The 14,579-nt window shown below is 44.1% G+C and overlaps 1 protein-coding gene across 3 annotated transcripts in view; it reads left to right on the forward strand.

Annotated features, from left to right (window-relative positions):
• Positions 1 to 14,579, forward strand: part of PPP2R2B (protein phosphatase 2 regulatory subunit Bbeta) — a 291,114-nt gene that overhangs the window by 79,962 nt on the left and 196,573 nt on the right. The window contains exon 1 of one of the 3 annotated variants that reach the window (XM_032801483.2): positions 10,455 to 11,272. The exons of the other annotated variants lie outside the window; for them this stretch is intronic. Coding sequence (XP_032657374.1) covers positions 11,203 to 11,272 — 70 coding nt within the window. The 5' untranslated portion in view covers positions 10,455 to 11,202. Of the gene's footprint in view, positions 1 to 10,454; positions 11,273 to 14,579 lie in introns of those variants that run through there. 3 annotated transcript variants of the gene reach the window in all.

Below are 14,579 nucleotides of genomic sequence, written 5' to 3' on the forward strand. Positions count from 1 at the left end.
TATGGGATAGCTGAGGAACAGCTACCCACAGTGCACCGCTCCTGAAATCGATGGTAGCCTTGGACCATGGACACAAGCAATCGATTTTGTGATCGCATTGTGGACGCGCAAAACCGATTTTATAACATCGGTTTCGTAATATCGGTTTAAACTACTTCGAAATAATCGTGCAGTGTAGACGTACCCTTAGAGTGTAAACTCTTCTAGCAGGAACCAACTTTTGTGTTCATACAGGACCTAGCACAGATGGGTTCTGATCCTTGGCTGTGGCTCTGAGGCATTTCTCCAGCACTCCTTCTACTAACACAGTACTAATAATAATTAATAAAACTACAAACCTTTCCCTTTGTTGCCTATTAGACCAAATCATCATCCTATTGTAACAAGTTGGTTTTCTCACCAAAGGTTAGAAGGTGATGGTGTGTAAATGATAGCCCCTCTCAGAGTACATAGTGTAGGGTGGGAACAAAGAGATTTGCTTATTTCATTTCTTTTAATCTAATAATAGATATTGAACTTCCAACTGCAAATGACTTATCCAGACTGCAAGGAGCTATCACATTTCAGAGTTGCTTTAGTCAAATGGAGGAAATTAACATACAGAATAGAATATTAGTATAGTGTTAAATGAAAAGTGTATATAGGCAGTAAGAGGAAAATTTAATCAACAAAAAGCAAGTTTAGAATATTTTTTCTCATCTGGTGTTACATTTAAAAGTTTGAAAAATGAAGCTAGGAATCTAACTTATATCAGTAATTATGAAAATGGATCTAGTGCTCACGGATTTGAAGGTAAAAATAAATTAGCTGGAAGAAGTTCTTCATCTGAGTGTTTTATGATAAGAATAAAACTGGAGGTTTGATTGAATTGTTATTAATATACTCTTTAGGTCCCATAGAAACCAGTACATAGGGGCTCTTAGAGCTATTCCAATTGAAGCAAAAAATCAGTGGAGCAGAAAGTGCCCTGACTCTTCAAGATATGTCAAAGTATGGTAGACACTTGGGGGTTTGGAGAACAATGACAACTACAAGCTGACCTTTAGTGAATTTAATCTGCAAATGGGTTCCTGCATAGGACAGCTAATGTTTTTAGTTATTGTAAAGGCTTGCTCCTGGATTTTAGAGAGCTGAGAATAAATGAATTCAGCAAAGCAGCACTATGAACATTGCATAACAAACAGGTGGATTGTGGAAGTATTTAAATTATATGTTGAGAAAATTTGCAGGGTTTATGAATGTACAAATGTAAGTGATGTACGATAGGGAGAACAATACGTTCATTCAATAAAGGAAAAAGGTGTTGACACTCATTGAAATTGGAATAATTGGGAGACTGAGAGAAAGCTGCTGAAGAGAAAATGATGGTTTGTTGTTGATTTGTGTTTATTTAGCAATATTCTCAGCAATTCCAAGGGGTTGTTACTTGGCTAAATATTTGCTTTTGATTGAAACTTGTGATTTTAGGTCTGAGTGTGAGAGAAAAAATTGCAAATCATAAAATTTGAAGGGGAAAACGGTTTTTTTTTTTAAGAACATGGAGTGCACAGTCTAGTCTCCCCATTTTAAAGATGGGAAAACAGAAGTACAGAAAGGTGTATTAACTTGGCCAAAGTCATCAGAAGACCAGATCCAGGATTTGAACTAAGGTCCCCTAACTCCTAATCTAGGGCTGTAGCCTCTAGGCCACACTACTTCTCATATAGTTTAATGAGTTATAAGTGACACAAGTAATGAGATTTTTCTTTTCAATATGTGATTTATGTGTTATATCCCTTTAGAGTTTTGCAGGCCAGCATTTTATAGCAGAATTCCAGTCATACAATTGTGTACTTTGGTATTAAAAATGGGGGTAGGTTCTGCTCTCAGTAGCACTGAGGTAAATCTGGAGTAACTACGGATTTAACCTAGTGTAACGGTGAGCAGAATCTAGCCTGAAATATGCTGAAGTTGCCTAATTTAAAACTATCTGTTGAGCATACACAACAACTTGTTTTCAACAATTTGACAAGGATTTTTGGTAGGTGAACTTTCTGCATATGGCTCTGTGAGGCATTACACCTCCGATGGAATGTTTATGCCTTGTCAGGTCGCTAATCCCCATGTCAATGAGTGCCCTATGACATGACAAGCTGATCAATCCCTGAAATGATATGTGGATAACTGAGCTCCCGAGCTGGCCTGGGCACAATTTTACACTGTTTTGCATCAACCATTTCCCTACATTGTGACAAAAATCCACTGGGGGAACCATGGAATGAAGAATCTAAGAATTCACCTTTCCCTAACAAGGTCATGACATTACAGGGAGGGAGCTATTGCACTAGCTTGCCAGTAGTGTTCATCTGAAAGGGATCCACACACCCGTTCAAAAGGCATGATACAATGGCTTAGAATAGATTGTCCTGTCAATGAGCCTTTTATGCAGGAGTCCTTAAGCCCTCATTAACAGATACTATCTTCTGCACTTCCACTGAAACAACCAGCTTCAAAGAAACCAGTGCAATCTCAGCTGAATAATGAAGAATATAGAATCTTGCACTCTTCCAATGAGATTTTAATTATGATACTATAATCAGGAAAGGCAATCAAACCCCTGTGTGTTATAATGGTATCCAATGTCATTCTCCATTCACTGCATATCCATGGTGCCCTCTTCGATCACAGTAATGATAGTGCTCACCATTCACATAGCCCTTTATTAGCCAGATAGATTCTCTCCTGCATCAAAGCTGTGCTTGGAGTTGGCAAGAGGGGTGAGCATCAAGCCTCCCTGATCTTGAGGAGTGGCCACGACCATTTAGCATTGCTGTTGGCACCTGTAAATTGCATCACTGATGTAAAGTGCACATCAGTGGAGGATTGGAATAATGGAACAGAGCTCTGCTGTGTCCCCTCTCAACGCCTGACACACCTGAATGTCTGGAGGAGGGATGGGATCAGAGGGACAGACCCAGAGCCAACACGTGCCCAGCAAAGAGCGCCCCTCTGACAGGGCAATTTGCTACTGGGAATTTGTGGCCACATTATATCCTCTTTATGCCACTTGAGTGGTGCAAAGGGCCAGTATCTCAGTGGAGAATCTGGCTTTATATGTTCAAAACTGGTTATAACAATTAATTAATCCTCACAACATCTGGGGGTGGTAAGTGGGAAAGTGTTATTGTCTCAATCTTTGTATGCAAAATTAAGAGTCCTGTCTTAAGAGTACACAGTGACCCACTGGCAGAGACAGAATTAGAATTTAGGGCCTCCTGACTTCCATCTTGATGCTCATTCCTTCAGACTGATTCCCAAGACACAGATCCCTTGCATGATGAAAATGTCTTGTGCATCAAAGTCATAATAATAATTTTCACTTTTACTGTTTTCAGTTATTTGGGAGGGGAGAATTTTCCTGCTGCTGATGGGTTTCTTCCCTGGCTGTAGCTACTACTAAATTATTGCCAGGGTTTACTTTTTCCCTGAATCATAAAGAATATTCTGAAGAACTGTTTTGCCTTTGGACTGCACCAGATGGCATGTACAGTACATGGTGTGTACTTCCAAACATTGGTTCAGAAGAGAATAGTCCAAAACTCCCCAATAAGGACACAGTATTAACTCATTTTCAGCTCTGGTGGTGTTCCATGGAAGATCTCAGAGCATTTTACACACATTAATGCTCACAGCAAGAAACCAGTGAGGGACAGAAATCTTAATATCCTCATTTTTCTTGAAAGGAAACTGAGGCACCAAGAAGTTAAGTGACTTGCTTATTTGAGTACATACTCAAGGGCAGAGCTGGGAGTAGAATCCAGTAGTCTTCGGTCTCCTACTCTAGCCACTAGATCACTTATAATTCATCTCCTGTCTATATTATTATTATTATTAATTATTTATTTATTAGTTTGTATTGTGGTAGTGACTAGGAGCCCTAATCATGGACCAGGACCCCATTGTGCTAGGCGTTGGACTAATAACATAATACATTAAATAATAATTTATCACATCTATAATCCCCAATCCATTGTGTTGGACACTGTATAAAAAATATAAATATAAATAAAAAGTCCTTTTCCCAAAGGGTTTACAATCTAACCACAAGAATCTAACCACCTTAAGGCTAATATAGCATTGTGCTGGAAGGGATAATGGGTCTGATTCTGCACTTTCGCCATTTTTACACTGGCCAAACTCCATTTGCTTCAGTGCAAGTTACAATTAATTTACAGCCCTGTAACTGAGAGGTGACTCCTGTCCCCTGGGGCCTCAGCATTAAAGACAAATATCGGACTAATTTACTACTGATACTGGCACTAAAATGATTACAGTCAGGTCTCCTTAGGCATGTAAATGGTGGCGTGAAAAACTATACCACAACTGTTGATCCATTACATGCATCCTTTATGCCCACTGCAATAACAGGGCACAGTACTTGCAATGATGAAAATGTCCTGCCCTCCATAGCAGGACATTGTCTTCTTTGCCACTTCCCTTCATGAGAGTATGCCTGGCTGTTGTGCAAATTGGTCTTTCTAAGGTCTGCTGGTATCTGGTCCATGTACTGAGTCTTTGACCTCCCCTTGGGTCAGCTTCCATCCATGATAACTGCAAGGGCCATCTACCAATATAGCTGCCAGGTCTCTGCTGGACATATCCATGTCAACATAGCCTAACCTCCCTCAACTTGTCTTCAGGTGGGGCAACTCATATTAGGTTCCTCATAACCTAATTTTGCTGCCTAACCATCTGACCATCTTTATTTCCATAGTGGAGAGCACACAGATGTCTTTTCTCGGAGCTGGCCAAGTGTCTGTTCCGTACATTAAAATGGTGTCAAATTACATTTTACACACTCTACTCAAACTTCAGGTATATGAAAATATATATAAATATTCTCTTCCTCTTTTGATGGCAGTACAGTAACAAGGTCCAGATGCCCAGCTCTGGAAGTTATTTTTCCAGCACTGGCATCTGTCTGATTGGCACTCTCATTTGACTTGCACAGAAGCAGGGTGCACTTAACTAACCAGTTGCCCATTTAGTAACCACTAAAGGAAATTCATGTTGCATTTTATTGCCATCATATCTTCTATTTACTATGGGATATACTGTGGTTTTTAAGCAATAAGCTTCAGTAGGAGTCAGGATGTTTGTGTGTGAGGGGAAGGGGAGGTCAGGCGTCAAAAAGGAGCTCCTGAGATCATTTTCGCTCATTCAGCAAAAATGTCTGGGTGGGGAGCAGATGCTGGGATAAGAGCAGCACCCTCTTTAAAAGGTTGCAGTATGTGCTAACCCTGCCTATACTGCTCCACTTGTCACTGCAGAAGGGGCCCTTTTCCCATGTCCTCTTTGTGGAGTCTAGCCTTGGTGTTAGTGCAAAATATCTCATGTTGGGAACACAAGAACCCACCTTGTGGATGCACAAATGGAAAGGAAATTTCTGCATTCTCTCTTCCTTTCCCCAAAATGCCCTCTCAGGGCGTCAAAATCTAGGTAAAATTCTGGCTAGTGCCTGCCACGTGCACCTCTCAGAAAACCCATACTGAGAGGAGCCAGGCATGTCAATTGTCTGCTTGAGCTTGGCTCCCCAGCAATTTCTGTCAAAAGGAGGCTTGAGGCTTTGGATCAGGCCTCAAACCTTAAGATGCTCTGCTCTGTGTGATCTCTTGTGAACTGTACTCATAAGCAACCCTGCAATAGCACACCTCTGTGCATAGTCCATCTTTCATGAGAAATGCTATGACAACAAACCACATTATACGTATGGGACAGAGAAAAAAAATTCTGATCATTACTATTCGTTATTTGTACTGTGGACATGCCTAGGCACTGTGCAAATTTAGAACAAAATAGACAGTACCTGCCGCAAGGACCTTACAATAAGGGGAGAGGTTCCATTTTCAAGTTTCCAAGGGACTATGGCTACCTCAGTGATTTTAACAAGAATGCCTTGTAAAGTCTCATCTGATTAGAAGATAGTGGCTGGACATGAACCTTAATACAAAACCCCACATGTAGGTATTAAACCTATCGAAATTCTGTGCCTACGTGACTGTTGGCAACCTCAAGTATCCAAAAATCATGAGTCAGCCCCCTCCAAAATAATGAGACTGGCTTAGAAATCATGAACTTTAAATATAGCAGTAATATACTAGAGATTGTTTTTATTTACCTTCTGGATTATGAACTTTTAGGATGCAATTGGGAGATTCTCAGGCTCTTCTCTGCAACCAGGAGGCTTAGAAGCTTTCATTTTTTGTAATGAAAGCTGAGATATGCATATATTTGCATGACAGGAAACTAAGGCTTTAAGAAATACACCAACGATCATGGGACTCATGATAAAATTTTGAGAATAGACAGCTAGATCTGTGCGGAGAACAGAAATTCCATTTTGTGAAGTATTTTGAGGTTTTGAAATCTGGTTTTGTTTTGAATTGGAATGAAACTCAAATTTTTTCTAATGCTCTGTAAAGGAAAGGTCTGATTTTTTTAAAATTTCCAATTGATTGAAATGTTTTGTTTTGACAAAATCATATTGAGATGTTATGTTTCAATTTGACTCTTATTTTATATTACAAAATAAAAAAATCGAAACAAAAGGTAATTTCAAAATGAAAAATCAAAATGTTTCATTCCAAAAATGTTGAAATGGGATGTTTTGACACTTTTGGAATATTTTCTCTCCCTCCCACCCCGCATTTTTTCTTCAAAATAAAATGTTGGTTAAATCATGATTTTGCAAAGCATTTCAGTTTTGATAGGACTGCATTTTTAGACAGTAAATGGTTCGGTCAATGTTTTTCTGACCAGCTCCATTGGCAACTGAGAACTCTGGGTACATAAATCTTTCGCTACACTGCCTTTTATAACCCATTGTACTTGCAACTCTTACATTATACCAGAACAACACTCCCATTCCCTTTAACTGAAATCACTGGAGCTTTGAACAGGCACAAGGCTCTTCCTGCATGGCTGTGATTGCAGGATGGGAGCTTTCCTGTGTACCTAACACCGGCCCTTATTGGTCTTTTCCTCACTGTCCCTCTCCCAGTACATCCCACTGTTTGTTTTACTCACAGTTGAATCTTGTCTTAAACTAGACTGTGAGCTCTTTCAGGCAGGGTCTGGCATTCTACCTTGTTTTTGTATGGCATTGTGAGGGGGCAGGCTAGGCCCAGAGGCCCCTTGCAGGCAGCCTCAGGGTCCTAAAACACTACTTCTACGAAAGGAGCAGTGGAGAGGTCCTCCAAACAGGCTAGAGTGGCTGCAGGGGAAGCAGCTAATCAGAGAGGCTGCAGGGAGTGGCTAATCAGGGCCCAGGAGGGCCCTATAAAAAGGAGCTGCAGCACCGGAAACAATTTCTTGTTGGAGTGAGAGTCCAGGTGGTGCTCCTGGCTGGCCAAAGAGAACTGTAGCATAATGGACAGCTCTGTGCTAGTAGGGACTGGGGAAGTGAGGCAGAGCTCCTGGCTGGCTGCTGGGTCTGAGCAAAGGCTGGGGCGGTGTTGAAGGCTGGGGCTGTGGGGTAGTGCTCATGGAACTGAAGGCAGTTGTCCTAGAGCAGTGGTTCCCAAACTGGGGTTTGCAAAATGTTACAGGTGGTTCTTGCAGGGAAAAAATCCCTAATGGTGGACAGAGCTGTCCCTAGGTAGCACAGGGCCAGCAGCCCAGAGCTCCTAGACTTCCAAGAGCGAAGCAGATCAAAGCAAGCATATCTATCACACTGAGGAGATTTAAACTTCAAGACTCCTTATAAAAAAGGGAGGTAGATATTTTTTGCTGTTTTTAAAATTGAATAGGCAGCTAGTATTGTTTTTAAAATTATTATGAAGAACAAGTGTGAACTTTGTTGTAACATGAGTTGTTTGCCTGGACTGCTCAAGATCTGAATGTTTGTGTAGGAGGAACTCTTTGAGTTGGCTTCTTAAATACCTTCATGCTGTTTCACATCTGATGTTCCTTGATGAAATATAGGAGCCTTGTCTTACAACAGGCTTACTCAAACTGATACAAGCTATGAAAGTGAGATCTTGAAGAGTGTTGCTGTTTTCATAAGGTAATACATATACTGTAATGATAAATAATTAATAGTGTGTAATAAGCATGTCACAAAAACAAACTTTATATTTCCAAGATCACTGCTTTTATAATTTATAGTCAGGTAAAGGAGAAAAATCCCTGGAGATATTCATTTTTAAGAGAGGGTTTTTGAGACTTTTGACATTTTAGTGAAAGGGGTTCACAGGTTGTTAAAGTTTGGGAACCACTGTCCTAGACAGACACAGCAGCATGTGGCTGTTATTCTTAGGGTCCCTGGGCTGGGACCTGGAGTAGTAGGTGGAGCTGGATCCCTCCATAGGCCTCTGGGGAAGTGGGCCTACAGTTGGACAGCAGTAACCCCCTAGAAGGGTATCTGAACTGTCAAGAGGCCCAGCTGGAGAGATTGGAGAGATGGTGCCAGAAGGGACTGGGGGGTGGGGGGGGGGGAACCATGGGCTCTATGAAAGAAGCCCTGGGGGTTTGGCTTAATATCAAGGCCAGAACTGTTTAAAGACCACAGACACACCCTGACCAGAAGAGGGCACTCATGAGAAGTGGGTGCCACTCTGTTCCTGGATCTAGCAAAATGCTTCCCTTTATGTGAATTATCACTTCTGGAATGGCGATGAATAGCTTTAAGTAGTGTACAGGGTCTTACGTAGGCCCTCTGTGATTGGTGAATTTCACCCAAATATTATAAATGGTGAAAAGTAGGCTAGAATTCTCAAGTTATCCCAAAGTGTCATTAGTAACAGAAGGAATTCTCCTTTTTCTAAAAAAGATGTTAACTTGATTTATCCATTTGGGAACAAATCATGTTAAGAAATGTGCATCTGTTCCTGTACTTGTTGATGTAAATGACAAAGTTCCCAATGAATTAAATAATGCAGGTTTAGACTCCCTATGTCTTTATTATTGACACCTTTGATTATTCAAACTTTAATTATATATTTATATTATTAGCACCTAGGTGCCCCAGTTATAGATGAAGGCTGCAGCGGGCTAGGTGCTGTACAAACAGAACAAAAAGACTGTGTAAGACTTTGGTGCAGGGATTGTGTAAGTAAAATTTTTAAATCTCTAGAATGTAAAAAGTTGAATTTACTCTTAACATCTTATGATGATCTTGTATTTCACTCAAGGAAGGAAAGCAGAGGCCCAGAGAGAAGTGACTTGCTCAAGGTCACACAGCAGCAGAGCTGGGAACATCACACCACACATCACAGCACTTTTATAACTTACTCCTCTTAATTTTTTTTGAAACCCTTTGCTAATAAAATGCAACACTTGGGCCTAAATTGCAGCATCCTTTTAATTCTGCCTTACGGTTCCCTGGTTGTGCTCTTACAATACCCAAAAGCTTCCCCTGGTCCAGGCAAGCCTTATGCTACCATGGTGATAACCATTATTGCACCCATCTTACATATGAGTAAACCCACATTGAGAGGGCAGTGCCCAGATCCTCAATGGTATGTAGGGACTAGCCTCCATTGAAATCAGTGGGAGTTAGGCACCTAAATACCTGTGAGGATCTGGGTCCAAGCAGAGCCTGCTTTACTGTTTTCGCCGCCCAAAGCGGTGCGCTGAATTGCTGCTGCGGATGGGGGAGCAGTCCGTGTGTTCTTAACGCAGCACATGCATTTCTGCGGCGGGGGCAATTCGGTGGCAGCTTCTGTCTTCAGCTGGAAGACAGAAGCTGTGCTGCTGCGGGCAGCTGAACATAGAAACTGCCGCTGAATTTCTGCTGCTGCGGAAATGCACGTGCTGCCCTAACAGCACATGGAGTGCCCCCACCATCAGCGGCAGCAATTCAGCATGCTGCTTGGGGGCAAAAACACAGGAACTGCCACCCCAATCACCTGCTTGGCATGCTGGTGCCTGGAGCTGGCCCTGGGTCCAAGAGGCTGATCCTACAAACCCCTTACTGCCATTGAAGTCAGTGAAAGACAGAATTGGTGATTTTTCCAACCCCAACTGATGCCTGGGACAGAGCTCCTAGGCCTCTGCTCCTTCAGACCTGGCCTAAAACAGTAAACACCAATGCACCAAAAGCTAGCGCCTTTACAACGCATTGGAGCCCCGGCCGCTGCAAACGTGTCTCCGACCCAGACCCAAACGCGCACCCGCTGCTTCAGCTGCTGAGCAATGTGAGCGCAACAGGATCCATGTGGCAGCCTTCCTCATCGGCCTCTCCTAGCTGGCTGATCAAACGGTGCAGCGCGTCCTGCCTGGCCTGGGGCAGAGGGCGAAGAGCACCAACCCCTTGGAAGGCGCCGGGTCAGCCACTCCCCGGCCGTGTCGGTGCCTCTGCTCCACTGCAGCAGAAAGGTGCGCGGCCGTGGCCGTTGCTGCAGCCGGGGGAGAGTCCCCAGGCTGCCGACGCGGTTGGACGGAGCCGAGCTGTATGGGAGGAGCTTGGGCTTTAATGCACCATAAGGCTCCAGCAGTCAACAGCCGCCGCTGCATGAGCTTCTCTTCAGCCGCCTCCTGCAGCGGCCCCTCTCCTTGAGCCCACGGCTGCGAGCGGGGCGAACCTGCGGTGCCTGCCGACTCAGCCGCCAGCTTTGTCCCGCTAGGGAAACACCCAGCAGGGCCATAGCTCTGCAAGGTTACCCCCTCCCCCCAAAATAACCCTCCCCCCCGGAGCCGCGAGCTTTGCAGAAGCGGACACCATTTTGTGGCTAGCGGCTTCCTGACTGGGCGAGCCGAGGGCTGCTGCATACGGAAGGGAGCTCGCCCGGCGCTAAGGGAACCTGTTGGGCACCGCCAGACGAGCGCTCGCAGCCCAGCCCAGCTGCGGCACTTTGCGCTGGAACGGAGGCTTGCGGCAGCCTCATTGCAATTCGCCCGGTTGCAGCAGCAGCAGCCGCCGTCCCTGAGAGGAGGAGGGAATTTGGACCTGGTGCTGCAACAGCAACCGCTCCCCGGGGTGGTGTAGGAGCCTGGGATTTGCACCGTGTGCATCCCGTCCCTGGGCGGTGAACGAGATCCGGACCTTTGCTGCATCAGGAGGAGGTGAAAGCTGGGGTGGTCCCCCGCCCCCCCAGTAGGGTAGGACATGCTGTGCTCGATGCAACTCCCCTGCCCTCCTCTCCGCTGAGCCTGGCCGTGTTGGGGCGATGATGGATACTTGCCTGTTTGTTCTCACTTCTCACGAAAGTAAGCCTGCTGTAAATGGAGGAGGACATTGATACCCGCAAGATAAACAACAGTTTCCTGCGCGACCACAGCTATGCAACAGAAGGTAATTGCATGCTGAGGAGCCCACCGCGCGGAGAGCCGCATTCCGCGGGGGCGGGGGGATGCCTTGGTGGGGCTCAACTTAGACACAGGGCAGATCCCCGGCAGCAGATCGGCCTCCGCATCTGAAAAGCTCGGCCCCGAGGGAGGGCACGGGTGTAAGCGAGCTTGTCGCCATGGCACGGAAAGGGCTAGAGGGTGTCGCTGGAATGGCAGCGGATTGCCACCGTGGGAGTGAGGAGGGCTTGGGCGTGGAGCAGCAGGTGGATCCGGACACCACCTCCCTTCGGGAAAGGCCGGAGGGGCCCTGTGGGGGTGTGGGAAGGGCCGAAGCTGTGCCCTTCTCTCTGAGTCACGCACAGGGATTCGGCTCGGCTCACATCTTTCTGTGTCAGCCTCGCCTGCCCGCTCCCAGATGTCACCAGTCTCCCGCGAACCCTTTTTTGCTTTCATGGTGCCACGTTACAAAACGACATTTAACTCCTGGTTGCCACAGGGCAGGGCTTCAGTTCCTGCCCGTTCATGCTTCGCCAGGGTTATGTCAGAGGACAGGAAAAAGCCCCGAGCAACCGAAGGTCCCAAAAAACTGCTGATGTGTGATGAATAATCGTGTCAAACGGAAGGGCTGACAGCAGCCAGCCAGGTTCCGACACGCGGTCAGAATGCAATGGGTGTCCATTTAGAATGATTAATTCTGCAGCAGTGGTTTCTGCTGAATCAACAGTGAGCGGAAGTGGAGTGGGTTTAAAGTGTTCAACTAGCTGGGATTTGTCTTGAAGGGAAACAGAAGGAAGAGGCGCCTGCTTTATTCTCTGTCCTTAAGTTAACCTATTAAAGAAGTTAGGCAGGGCTGGGCCTGGTAGATTTTCACTGTTAAGGGTGCAGTTCTACCTCCCACTGAAAGCAATGGGAGGTTTGGGTGTGGAAGGAATGCAGGATTGGACCGCAGCTTTGCAGAGGACTAATGATAGAAACATCTCTGCAATACTGGGATGAATCTAGTTGAAATCAGTGGTATTTCTCCAGGTCGATGCTGAGATTAAAATCCTGCCCATGCAGTTGCGTGAGAATGAACTAATTACATATTTGTAGCAAACGGCCTTACTGGTATCGTGCTGTTTTAATAGTTTTTTTAGCCCTTTTCACCTTCAGAGTATTTGGAAAACATTAGTAGTCTCAACACAGGCATGCAGGGCAAATAAGAACTAGCATCCTTGTTTTTACAGATGGGGAAACTGAGGCAAAGAGAAATTGATTTGCCCACTGTTGCAAAAGGAGTCACTGCCACAGCTGGGTTAGATCTCAGAACTTCCTGTCTCCTGACTTGTTAAACAGATCCCTAGACCAGCCCTCTCACTGAGAAACAATATCTGTTTAGTTTTTAAATTAGGAAATTATATTAATTTGCCCTTTCCTTATTTCCTATCTGTTTTTTGGGAGACAGTATGGCCTGAAGGCTGTGGAATTGCAAGTGTGTGGATGGGTGTGGAATTGCAAGTCAGCTAATTCCAAGATCTAATCCTAACTGCCGCTGGATGACATTGGCAAGTCACTGCAGCCTTGTGCCTCAGTTTTCCCATCTGTCAAATGGGGATAATACATAACTCTATTTTGCAGGGGTGTTGTGAAATCTAATTAACACCTTGCCTGTTAAAAGAGGTATTTAAATGCAGAATATTTTTATTTACTCCTGTGATAAATGGAAAGATTTTGTGGAATATCAAATAGACATTGAATTACAATTTGAGAACATGGTACATTATATTCCAACAATATCACTGGCATCTTCAAAGAGTCTGAGCATGTGTTTTGTTCTGTTTTTTTTTTTTTTTTTTTTTTTAGATTCTGGATAATAACAATATATGAATGTGAAGAACATATTTTTATTGGGGTTTAATTATTGTTCCTCTGAAACCTATTTCCTGAAAGGTTTTCCAACATGCAGATAGTATAATTTGACTAGTGTATTGCGCCAAAAAGGTGCATTGGCTGTATGTAATTCTGCAAAAACAGAGTTGCACCACGCAGTACCTCATACCCCCAGCAAGCATTTCAGGGTTGGCCACTGGTGCATTTGAGTGGTTTTTCCCTATTCTGGTGTGGTGGGGGGTGGGAGGATCACATGGCCTTGTTAATAGTTAGAGTTAACAGAATGCAAATGTAATACGCAATTTCACCTGCATTCTGCACTACAGGCAGCCTCCACCAGTGGTAATGGCCCAGGGAAGTGATGGATAGGAGAAGGACCTTACTTGCCTCTGTTAGTATTTCTGATTCCTGGAAAACCCTGCAATCTCAAAACGTCTCATGCTTCCCAGACAAAATTGCTTGCCAGACAAAATGCAGCTGTGTGTGGTCAAAAAAGAGAGGTTTCAGAGGATCATGCTTATCAGCAATCCCTTAAACAAATAGATGCCAATCACCCAAGGGATCAGAATTAGCTTTTAACTGGCTTCATTCTCCTGAAATGTGACACTGATAGGACAATACACAGAGAAAAATCGAAATGTAAGAGCAGGAGAATGAGACTTGTTTTATTTTGATGTGCTCTTAGAATGGGAAAAATTGGTTAACAAGCCCTTGGGACAAACCTAGAATCCACAAGATTAAAACACTGATCATCGTACAAGGTAGCACTGCTTGGGGACTGGAAATGTATTTGGTACGGTCAAAGGGGTTGCAGCCTGGACATGGATGGCAGAGGCCAAAACATCCAGAAGGGTGAATTTGTGAGGATCTTTGGGAGGAAACTCAAATAGTCCTTTCTTGATGTAAGGGAAGTGGCAGTGCAAATGTCACCCTCTAGGGGGCAGCTGCTACAAGCTGACACATTAAAGTGCTATTTGACGGTCCATAATGATTACCTGCTTGGAACTCTGTGCTGAGTTGAACCTGCAGTGAATTAAAACCCCTAATGCTATAAGAAGTCTGGGTATTTCCAAACCTGATACTTAACTAAAGCTATTCCCTTCCATCTGTGGCATGGCAATTTCCCCCAAGTGTAGCCGCAGAATTCGCCAGGAAGAACAGCTAAATATCACAAACTAGAAACAGTAGTGCCTCTTCTCCTTAAAATGAACTGAGGAACCTTAATTAGCCTCCTGTCATTCTAAATAGGTAAACATACCAGGTCAAATAAAATGTTTCATAGCTGAATAGCACCTGGGAGTTTCTTTTTGGACCTATCATGCTTTGATGGACTTTGATCTCTTGAATGTTTCCATTAGAAAGAGGCTCAGCGCACTGTAAAATACTATATGCTGGTTAAGTGCAGTAGTATAAGTAGAAAAACATATAAGGAAGTTGTGTTA

Source organism: Chelonoidis abingdonii, chromosome 7 (assembly GCF_003597395.2).
Source record: "Chelonoidis abingdonii isolate Lonesome George chromosome 7, CheloAbing_2.0, whole genome shotgun sequence".
Taxonomy (NCBI): Eukaryota; Metazoa; Chordata; order Testudines; family Testudinidae; genus Chelonoidis; species Chelonoidis abingdonii.